Raw genomic sequence first — 10,111 nt, forward strand, 5'->3', positions numbered from 1 at the left:
GTCATTTCATTACATTTCATACGTTTAAAAATCAAATGATACTTTTTAGGATAAGAGCTGAATCTTACAGTGCCTGGATTGTTGAGTATCGTCTGAAACAAACAGATAACAGACTATATTTTCCCTTTCCTTTTTTATAAATATGTATCTTGCAGTAATCTGCAGTAATGTGTTAAATAATGTAAAATAATATAAATATACTTGATGTGTCAGTAAATACAGTCTTCTGGCCTTTCCACAGTGCAGCTGGAGAATCGAACCAGTGGAGGCATCCAGACAGGAATGCAGTGTTTCAGCCCTGTCTGCCGGGCCTGACAGCCTTCTGAAAGGCATTGCTATCAGGTTACATTGAATCATGCAGTGTCCTCCGACCACAGGGATATCTGCAGTCTCAGGTTTTTTTTTTTTATAAGACTGTATCAGTTATTGGATCGGTTATGGATTAAGTTATGTGCTGGATCTGAAATAAGGCAGCACACAGTGGTAGAGTTTGAGAAAGGCTAAAGGGCAGCTAGATAAAGTCACCTCTCTCACAGCCAGTCCTCAAAACCTCACCGCTGACTGAGCAATTAGTTAAAGTGCTCAAAGCCTCTCAGCTCAGCCACGTCCTCTGAAAACACCTGTTCTGCCTCCCGCATCCTTTTATAGGTGCAAAAGATGAATGGAGAGGAGATGAAAGACTGGAGGGGCTTATTCAAGTCCCAGGAGAGAAAGCTCTTTAATCTCTACTGTCTTGAAGATATGAGGTGAGACAACTTCAAGAACAATTACAAACAGTGAGCCTCAAGACTACAGAATGTGTCGAGCTGTCAAACTGTGGAAGTAAGACCTCAGATGTAGTAGCCATGGTGACCATGGATATAAAAGACCTCAGTTATGGAAGTCGTGGGGACTCTAGAACTACACGAGGTCAGTTATGGTAGCCATGTTGACTGGGGACCTGAAGGATCCTAGTTATGGTAGCCGTGGTGACTGCAGAACTGGAGGAAAACAGTTATGGTAGTCATTGTAACTGCAAAACTGGAGGAGCTCAGTTATGGTAGCCGTGGAGACCGTACACCTAAAGGACTTCAGATATGGTAGCCGTGGTAACTGCAAAACTGGAGGAGCTCAGTTATGGTAGCCGTGGAGACCGTACACCTAAAGGACTTCAGATATGGTAGCCGTGGTAACTGCAAAACTGGAGGAACTCAGTTATGGTAGCCGTGGAGACCGTACACCTAAAGGTAAAGGTAAAGGTAAAGGACTTCAGATATGGTAGCCGTGGTGAATGTAGAACTGGAGGAAAACAGTTATGGTAGTCGTGGTGACCGTACACCTAAAGGACTTCAGATATGGTAGCCGTGGTGAATGTAGAACTGGAGGAAAACAGTTATGGTAGTCGTGGTGACCGTACACCTAAAGGACTTCAGACATGGTAGCCGTGGTGAATGTAGAACTGGAGGAAAACAGTCATGGTAGTCGTGGTGACCATACACCTAAAGGACTTCTGATATGGCTGTCGTGGTGACTACAGAACTGGAGGAGCTCAGTTATGGTAGCTGTAGTGACCGTACACCTAAAGAACATCAGATAGTCATGTTGACTGGGGACTTGAAGGATCCCAGTTATGGTAGCCATGGTGACTGCAGAACTGGAGGAAAACAATTATGGTAGCCACGGTAACTGCAGAACTGGAGGAAAACAGTTATGGTAGTCGTGGTGACCATACACCTAAAGGACTTCAGATGTGGTTGTCATGGTGACTGCAGAACTGGAGGAGCTCAGTTATGGTAGTCGTGGTGACCGTACACCTAAAAGACTTCAGATATGGTTGTCGTGGTGACTGCAGAACTGATGGAAAACAGTTATGGTAGCCACGGAAACTGCAGAACTGGAGGAGCTCAGTTATGGTAGTCAGGGTCACCATACACCTAAAAGACTTCAGATATGGTTGTCGTGGTGACTGCAGAACTGTAGGAGCTCAGTTATGGTAGCCACGGTAACTGCAGAACTGTAGGAGCTCAGTTATGGTAGCCATGGTGACTGAAGAACTGTCGAACATCAGTTACAGTACCCATGGTAACTGTGGAACGGAAGCAGTTCAGAAGCGGTAGCTGTAGGGGTCGGTGAAGCGGAAGGACTGGATTTCGTTCACTGTACTGAGGAGGTCCCGCATGCGCCTGGCCCGTCGCTCTTCCACCACCAGCCTGCGGGAGCGCTCTCGAGCGGCCTGCTGCTCCACCCGCTTCTCCAACCTCTTCCGCCTCAGCCACCTACAAGAAACACGGGCTGTGTATCATTCTGGATTGTGACGCTTCAAAGCACTTTTTTAGTAAGAAATCTTGTACTTTTACAATGTTGAATGCTGGGTAATGTAGTCTTTTACAGCACTGACTCTTCTCTTGGAAATCATTTATAATTAACAGAGAAACGTAAAAGAAAAGGGAGTAACTGTGCCAAAATCTCTCATATAGCTCCGGTTTACCTCACAATTATAAAACACAGAGGACCTTTACTTTAACATTTAACCTTCTGTGTGAAATTTGATGTAAAAATTAATTTAATGTACTTTAATATATAAAAATAAAAACAGTGTGGGGTTTTTTTATTACATTTTTGCATTTTACAGGAGAAGGTTTGTTGCTCTTCCTCACTTAGGGTGATGGAAATGACTCAGGTTTTAGAGTTTTGCTAGCATGGATATCCCAAGGACCCTATTTTATCGACTTCTAGGCATGATTTAGGGGCGTGTCGGTGTGTCGTTGCTATGGTAACGACAGGAAAAGTTCGCCTTGCACGTCTCGAACCGCTAAAAAAAGTCATGTACTGAGTCTCTTAATGAATCCTGGGTGTGTTTTTTTGGGGCATAATGTGCCAAATAATGAACCAATCAGCGTGTCTCTCGCCGCCCCCTTTAAGAGCCAGGTGCGGTCTGACTGACCTTGGCAGACTGCTATTTCAGTGGCGCATCGCGCTCAGCCTGGGAAGGCGTGCCGAAGCGGTGGAGCACCGGCACTGCTGCGAGTCCATGTGTGCGAAACAAGCGTGAAGATAGACTGTTGACGGGGTGTGAGGTAGCATTACGCACAGGGTGTAAGACAGGGCCCAAAGACTGATTAACAGCTTAGAGGCTGATTTTACTTTTGAAGTCAAATCTGGTTCAGTTAATTATTACTATCTATTAATATTTTTTAATACTACATAATTTTCATGTTTCTTCATGTCACATTCATCATGGAATTTGGACACAACGTAAAGAACAACTGCCAGGTTCACATTATGCAAAATAGTAGTTATGCGACAATAACAATATATAAAATATACATGCATTTTTCCATCCCATATCAAATCAAATCATATAAAATCAAATCAAATCAAGTATAGATGTAGATATAGATATAAATGTATCAGTATAGCGATTTTTATAACTGCCATTGTCACAAAGCAGCTTTACATGATCAGTAAGAGGACAAGAGATATCATAAAAACATCCCCCTCCACAGTGAGCAAACCACAGAGGTCCCTCAGAGCTGCAGGAAGAAACCTTTTATTATTATTATTATTAATAATAATAATAATAATAATAATAATAATAATAATTGTGGTATTTAATTATTAATTAAATTAAATAAGGGTGGTAATAATAGTTATATAGGATGTCCATATGGGATGATTGTGCTGTGAATGCCATGACGCAATATACAGCACTTTAGTAATAAATATTGTAGTTTTAGAGAGTTGAATGCAGGGTAATGTAGTTCTGCACAGTATGAAGAACTACACAGCGGCTCTGTCCTCATTAAAACCACTGCTAATCAACTCAAAAGGGTTCAGGAAGCCTTCTAACTGAAATGCTATAATAAGAGAGGTGTTTTTTGGTATTTTGCAGTGAAGACCCTGCTGGACACAAGCGACACTGGACACTATCTGAGAGCTCCTCTTGTTCTAAGGGTGGTCACTCACAGTCTGAAGGCCTTCTCACACTCCTCTGGTCTGTGGATGTAGATGCTGCTCTCCTGCTCCAGCTTCTTCATCTCCTCCAGCTGTTTCTCCTTCAGCTGCTGCTCATGCTTCCTCTGCAGCCACAGCTTAAAGGCCTCCTCTGGGTCACAGCACTCCCTCTGTGCGCGCACACACACACACACACACACACACACACACTCATATATAGAGTCATAGCTATAGCTAATCTCATTAGCGCACACATCACTAATATGGCCATCCAGAAAAAGGATTTCTTTAAGGGTTCTATATGGAATCATCCCAACTAAAAGAACCTTTGGGTACTAAAATGGTTCCTAGCTTGGTTGAAGCATTCTTCGAATTATCGGAGAAGGTTCTACAAAGAACTTTATATAGAGAAAAGTTTATTAAAAAATGTGGCTCTATATAGGGTGGAACCAAAAAGGGTTCCGCTATTGATACAGGCCAAGAACCTAAACCTAAATAGAACCCTATATGCTTACAGGCATGAAAATGTATTTTCAAATTCAGTTTATTATTATTATTATTATTATTATTATTATAAAAGCATACAGTGTAAAGGCATCTATGGTTTATAGAATGTGTGAGATTGAGGAATGTGCTGCTGCCCCCTGGTGGACACACCTTGCAGCTCATCTTCTCCATCTCCTGAGCTCTGTGCACTCGCTTCTCCTCGTGCAGCTGCTGCCTCTTCTTCAGGAGCCACGCCCGGAAGGCCAGCTCATTCTCCTGACGCTTCTGCTCCTCTTCCTCACGCTTCCGCTCTTCCTCCTGTCGCCCAGACAGAGAGAGAGAGACAGAGAGAGACACACAGGCCTAAACGTGACCAGCATGATATACAGAACACTATCCCACTACATGACACTAATTCGTGTCGTAAACCATGCTGGCCTTAACTATCAAAAATGAGCCTTAAACTGCAGAAGGTCCTGTCTAACAGATTTGCCTACGTGGTTCCTGCTTTTAGATAACAGTAGGTCACACTGTGTCCAAAAGGAGTTATTAATATTAATTAGGAGGATATTAATGAATCATATGTTCATTAATTATAAATGTGTTTCTGACAAAAACAGAGCATTGAGATTTAGACTGTACTGATTGATCTTGGTATGGATGGGAATGGCATGCAATGGAATGGGTATGAATGGGTATGTATTGGTGTAAATGGGTATGGAATGGATGGGTATGGTATGGATGGGTATGGTAAGGATGGGTATGGTATGGATGGGTATGGATTGGAATGGGTATGGATTGGAATGGGTATGGATTGGAATGGGTATGGTATGGATGGGTATGGATAGGAATGGGTATGGTATGGATGGGTATGGTATGGATGGGTATGGATTGGAATGGGTATGGATTGGAATGGGTATGGATAGGAATGGGTATGGTATGGATGGGTATGGTATGGATGGGTATGGATTGGAATGGGTATGGATTGAAATGAGCATAGTTGGGTAGGAATGGGTAGAGTTAGGTATGGGTATGGAAGAGTATGAATAGGTATGTATATGTAGGGATGGGTATGGATTTGTATGGGTACAGATGGGTATGGGTACAGATGGGTATGAGTATCAGGCCGACTGAACACGACACTGAATCATGTCAGAATCACAGGAGAGCTCACCTCTCTGGCCATTCTCTCTCTCCTCTCCTGCTGTTTGGTCAGTTGCTGTTTCTGCAGTGGGGAGAGGGTGAAGGTGGCGTATGTCGGAGCTCCGTTAGCAGACTGAACCCTGCGCTTGCTGCCCAGCTGGCCTGCTGCTCTCTGTGTGTGGCTGGCTGAGTTTGGCCGCACTCTGGGTCTCGAGGGAGGTTTGGGAGTGTATAGGGGCTCTGAAGCTGCAGGGTTCAAAGAAGATGAAGGACTTTTGTTGGATTCGGTCTGTCGTGGGGAGCCCCGGTGGCTCTCGTTATAAGGGCCAGGTAAAGGTGGCAGCAAGCCTTGGCTCTCCACCTCTCTCAGACTGACCAGGTCAAACTTCCCATCCTTTTCAACCAGCACCCGCCCCTCTCTCGCTCCCTCTCTCCCTGCGTCCGCGGCCTCGATCTCCCCCTGCGGAGAGATGCTCAGCTTCAGCATCTGACCAGACACATCACCGTCCACCTCAGAGTCCATCTGCCAAGACCAAAAAGTCAGTAATATGTAAATGTGCTCATGGCTGTGACATCACACCCATCATTTCGAAGTTGTCTGAGAATGAAGTGGTTAAATAGCTATCAGGTTTCTCACTCTCGGCACAGTAGGGGATGTGACAGGTCTCTCCAGGCTGTTGGAGCTGTAGTCCTGCGCCGGCACCACCAGGTCCACCAGAGTGTCCTTGAACTGCAGCCGCCTGCGGCGTGTCTTATCCGGAGCCTCCTGATCCCTCAGCTGCCGGTTGGCCTGTTCGATCTTCTGTAGCATCATTTTCTTTTCTTCCTCCAGCTCTTCATCATCCTCAGTCTGCTCTGTAGTAACTACACAGACAGAGAGATAGACAGACTGTTTAATATATAAATACTTAGACAGACAGACAGACAGATATACGGACAGATAGATAGACAAATAGACATAAATATATACAGACAGACGGATAGATAGATAGACACATAGACAAATAGATAGACAGGCAGGCAGATAGACAGGCAGACACACCAACAGATAGATAGATAGATAGATAGATAGATAGATAGATAGATAGATAGATAGACAGACAGACAGACAGACAGATAGACAGGCCGACAGATAGATAGATAGATAGATAGATAGATAGATAGATAGATAGACAGACAGACAGACAGACAGACAGATAGACAGATAGATAGACAGACAGGCCGACAGATAGATAGATAGAGGGGTATACAGATAGATAGATAGATAGATAGACAGACAGACAGACAGATAGATAGATAGATAGATAGACAGGCCGACAGATAGATAGATAGACAGACAGACAGACAGATAGATAGACAGATAGACAGGCAGGCAGACAGACAGTCGGACTGTTCACCATCAGAATCGAATGGGCCTTCCAGCGGCTCCATGGGTGTCGGCCATCTTTCTTCTTCTCCATCATCATCATCAGTGTCCTTCTCTCTCCGCCCTTCATCAGCGTCCCCCCCTCTCTCCTCATCCTCCTCCAGCTCTCTGTCTATCTGAGCTTCAATATCTTCATCATCCTGTGACAGCGACACCAGCGCATCAGGCCTCCAACTCTATTTGACTAATCATTTGCCATCTCTGACATTTCTGTTTATACTCTACATTTAATTGCATCATATTTCATATTTTCATTATAGAAATATTTCATTTCATTTCTCAATCCATGATTTATGACGCCATAAATGCCATAAATGTTAATGTAGACGAGGGTCGACCTTTACGTACTAATACTAAGAAAGTACTAATAAAGCTTGATCAATTGATTAGATCATTTTACAATGCATGACATCATCAGAACACTTCCTGTATAATACTGGTCTTATTATTAATAAGAATAATAAACATGCAGATCAAATAGAAAACAAGCAGGACAGAACTCATCTGAGGCCTTTTGTGTGTGTGTGTGTGCGTGTGTGTGTGTGTGCGTGTGTGTGTGTGTTTGTGTGTGTGTGTGCTGGAAATGGAGACATGGATACATAGAGAGTGTGTGAGTGAGTGTGTGTTTAATAATGAATTGTAATGAGCCATAGTTGTGGGAGTGAAAGTGTGTGTGTGTGTGGATCTGTGTCAGCAGGATGGATTTCACACATGGCACACACCACACACACTCACACACTGTTCCAGGGAAAGTTCAGTGTCTGATTTTTACAAGCATCACACACACACACACACACACACACACACACACACAAGCACACACACACACACAAACACACACACACTGACCTGCTCTTCACTTTTGCTCTCCTCATTGATCAGCCAGTCCAGGTCCTTCTCAAAGTCGTCCTCATACTCCTCCTGAACATTACTGCTCACAACCACACTCATCTCTCTCTCTCTCTCTCGCGCTCTCTCTCTCTCTCGCGCTCTCTCTCTCGCGCTCTCTCGCGCCCGAAAAACACAAATAATAAACATTAATAATAATTAATGCACTTCTACACATTATTGAGCACAGCAGCCCTCCTATCTGCTCTCTCCAGCTTATAGCTCTCATCCTTTAGCCCCTGAAAGTAGATCAGTCAGCTCGGGGAGGGGCGACACGTGTATATTCTGTACAGATGGTCGATCTTTACGGCTTTAGGCAGTTGCAACAGACCCCGAAGCTGACCCCGAAGCTACTGACCCTTCACCTCGAGGCTATCAGCACCTGCAGAAAGTCTGCCATTCAGACCATCCGGCATTTTCACACGTTAACAAATGTCCAATAAAAATAAACCATTATATTCAGCGTGAGTCGTTAGTTTGGGATATTATGGGACTATTTTGAGATAGTGATTCACTATTGTGAGATACTGTCACGGGTGTCACGGGTGTGTGAGCTTGGAGGGCGGAGTCAGGCTTAAATGCAAGTAATAAATTAATTAAGAAATTAAACAATGGATACAAAAACAAACCAAATCAATCAGACAGGATAATCACATGCCAGGCTAATAATGGATGGGCTGGTGGACGGGCATTGTTAGCCTTGTTAGCCTTGTTAGCATTGTTAGCATTGTTAGTTGTTTGTTTTTCCCTTTTACTTTGATTCTGTGATTTGATTTGTTTTTGTATCCATTGTTTTATTTCGGGCAGCGGTCACAAGGGACATACACATATTATATATATATATATATAGTGTCTCGTTGTTTTAGTGGCCATTGCTGGTCCACCAGCCGATCCATGCCCTCTTGTTACTCTCCCTAAGTGTACCTTGTCAGTGTCTGTATATATATATATATACACACACACACACACACACACACACACAGACACTGACACTGACACTGACACTGACAAGATACACCTAGGGAGAATAACAAGAGGGCGGAGCCACAGGTGGGACACTAATGACAAGGCAGGTCTGGGGTAGAGACACAAATAAAGCCATATGATTTATGAAAAATTGCATTAATTTCTCATTATTTTTTTAGATACCATATATATATATATATATGGTATCTATTCATCACCTTCAAGAACTGACCGCTCACTCACTGCCAAATATGTAGATCCACCCCTTGAACCAGATCATTAGTGGTTTTAATGTTATGGCTGATCACTATATATATACATTATATTAACAGTACCTGCTGAGCGTGACCCACACTGGCAGATATTTATAGTCTCTCATAGGCCGGCCTACACGCTAGACGGACACACACGCGCGCGCGCACACACACACACACACACACACACACTAGGTGTCTGGGTCATTTGGTTCACCTGTGAGGAGGCTGCTCTCCTGCTTCGTGCTGAAACGCTCGTGCTGAATCCGCTCCTGTTTCCGCTCTGTTTTTCTCTACTCACCTGTGCGCGTGCAGTTCACCTTTAATCCTCACAAGCCGCCTGGAACACGTGTCGTCATGGAGACGTATAACACAACCCGAGCGCGCATGCGCGCATGAGTGCAGTCTGAGGCTGCGTTCACAAGCCGCGTGCGTGTTCACTGCTCTCGTGGTTTCCGGTAGATTTATTACTCACCGAATTCATAATTAATGTCACCATCAAACAATCATCTTATACAATACTACCTGTCCAAATGTTTGTGGACACCCTTTCTAATGAATGCATTCAGCTGCTAAACTCAACCTAATGTACAGCAATGCTCCTCCTCCAAACTGGACAGTAGAGACAGTTACTCCATACAAGTGAATGAGCAGGTGTCCCAATACTTTTGTCAATGTAGTGTATGGACACCCTATGTGTGAAGGTAGCATTAGACAACCGTCTTCACCATTGGTGTCGGACGCAGATGGAATTTGGCCTCCACCTTTACCCCAACCGTGACAGTGAGGATGAAGGGCCTTGCTCAAGAGGGCCCAACAGTGGCAGCTTGCCGGGCCCTGGTCATCAACAGCCCAATACTGCCCAGTAAACACTCACTCACTACCTAAACTGACCCTAATCAGAAGGTCCATTCATATTTATATCTGGACCATATTACTAATTTATAAAGGTATTCTCATTCATTCCCCAGGTAGAAGTGAGTGGAGATACGAGGGTTTAAAAGACTTCTATAGA

General features: G+C 44.0%; 1 protein-coding gene across 3 annotated transcripts; it reads right to left on the minus strand.

The window, feature by feature from the left end:
* Positions 1-9: 9 nt before the first annotated feature.
* On the minus strand, positions 10-9,422 carry ccdc181 (coiled-coil domain containing 181). 3 transcript variants are annotated; one of them, XM_072680758.1, is made up of 8 exons: positions 9,314-9,422; positions 7,838-7,995; positions 6,960-7,128; positions 6,200-6,426; positions 5,594-6,085; positions 4,591-4,737; positions 3,946-4,103; positions 10-2,255 (listed from the first exon to the last, which is right to left on the minus strand). In XM_072680758.1, exons 2-8 carry the CDS (start codon positions 7,937-7,939, stop codon positions 2,084-2,086), a joined length of 1,467 nt encoding a protein of 488 aa, XP_072536859.1. In that variant the 5' UTR covers positions 7,940-7,995; positions 9,314-9,422; the 3' UTR covers positions 10-2,083. The 3 variants fall into 3 exon arrangements, with proteins under 3 accessions (XP_072536859.1, XP_072536858.1, XP_072536856.1); XM_072680757.1 differs by lacking the exon at positions 9,314-9,422 and having other exon boundaries at positions 5,594-6,022; positions 7,838-8,785; XM_072680755.1 differs by lacking the exon at positions 9,314-9,422 and having other exon boundaries at positions 7,838-8,785.
* Positions 9,423-10,111: the final 689 nt, after the last annotated feature.

Source organism: Salminus brasiliensis, chromosome 6, assembly GCF_030463535.1.
Source record: "Salminus brasiliensis chromosome 6, fSalBra1.hap2, whole genome shotgun sequence".
NCBI lineage: Eukaryota > Metazoa > Chordata > Actinopteri > Characiformes > Bryconidae > Salminus > Salminus brasiliensis.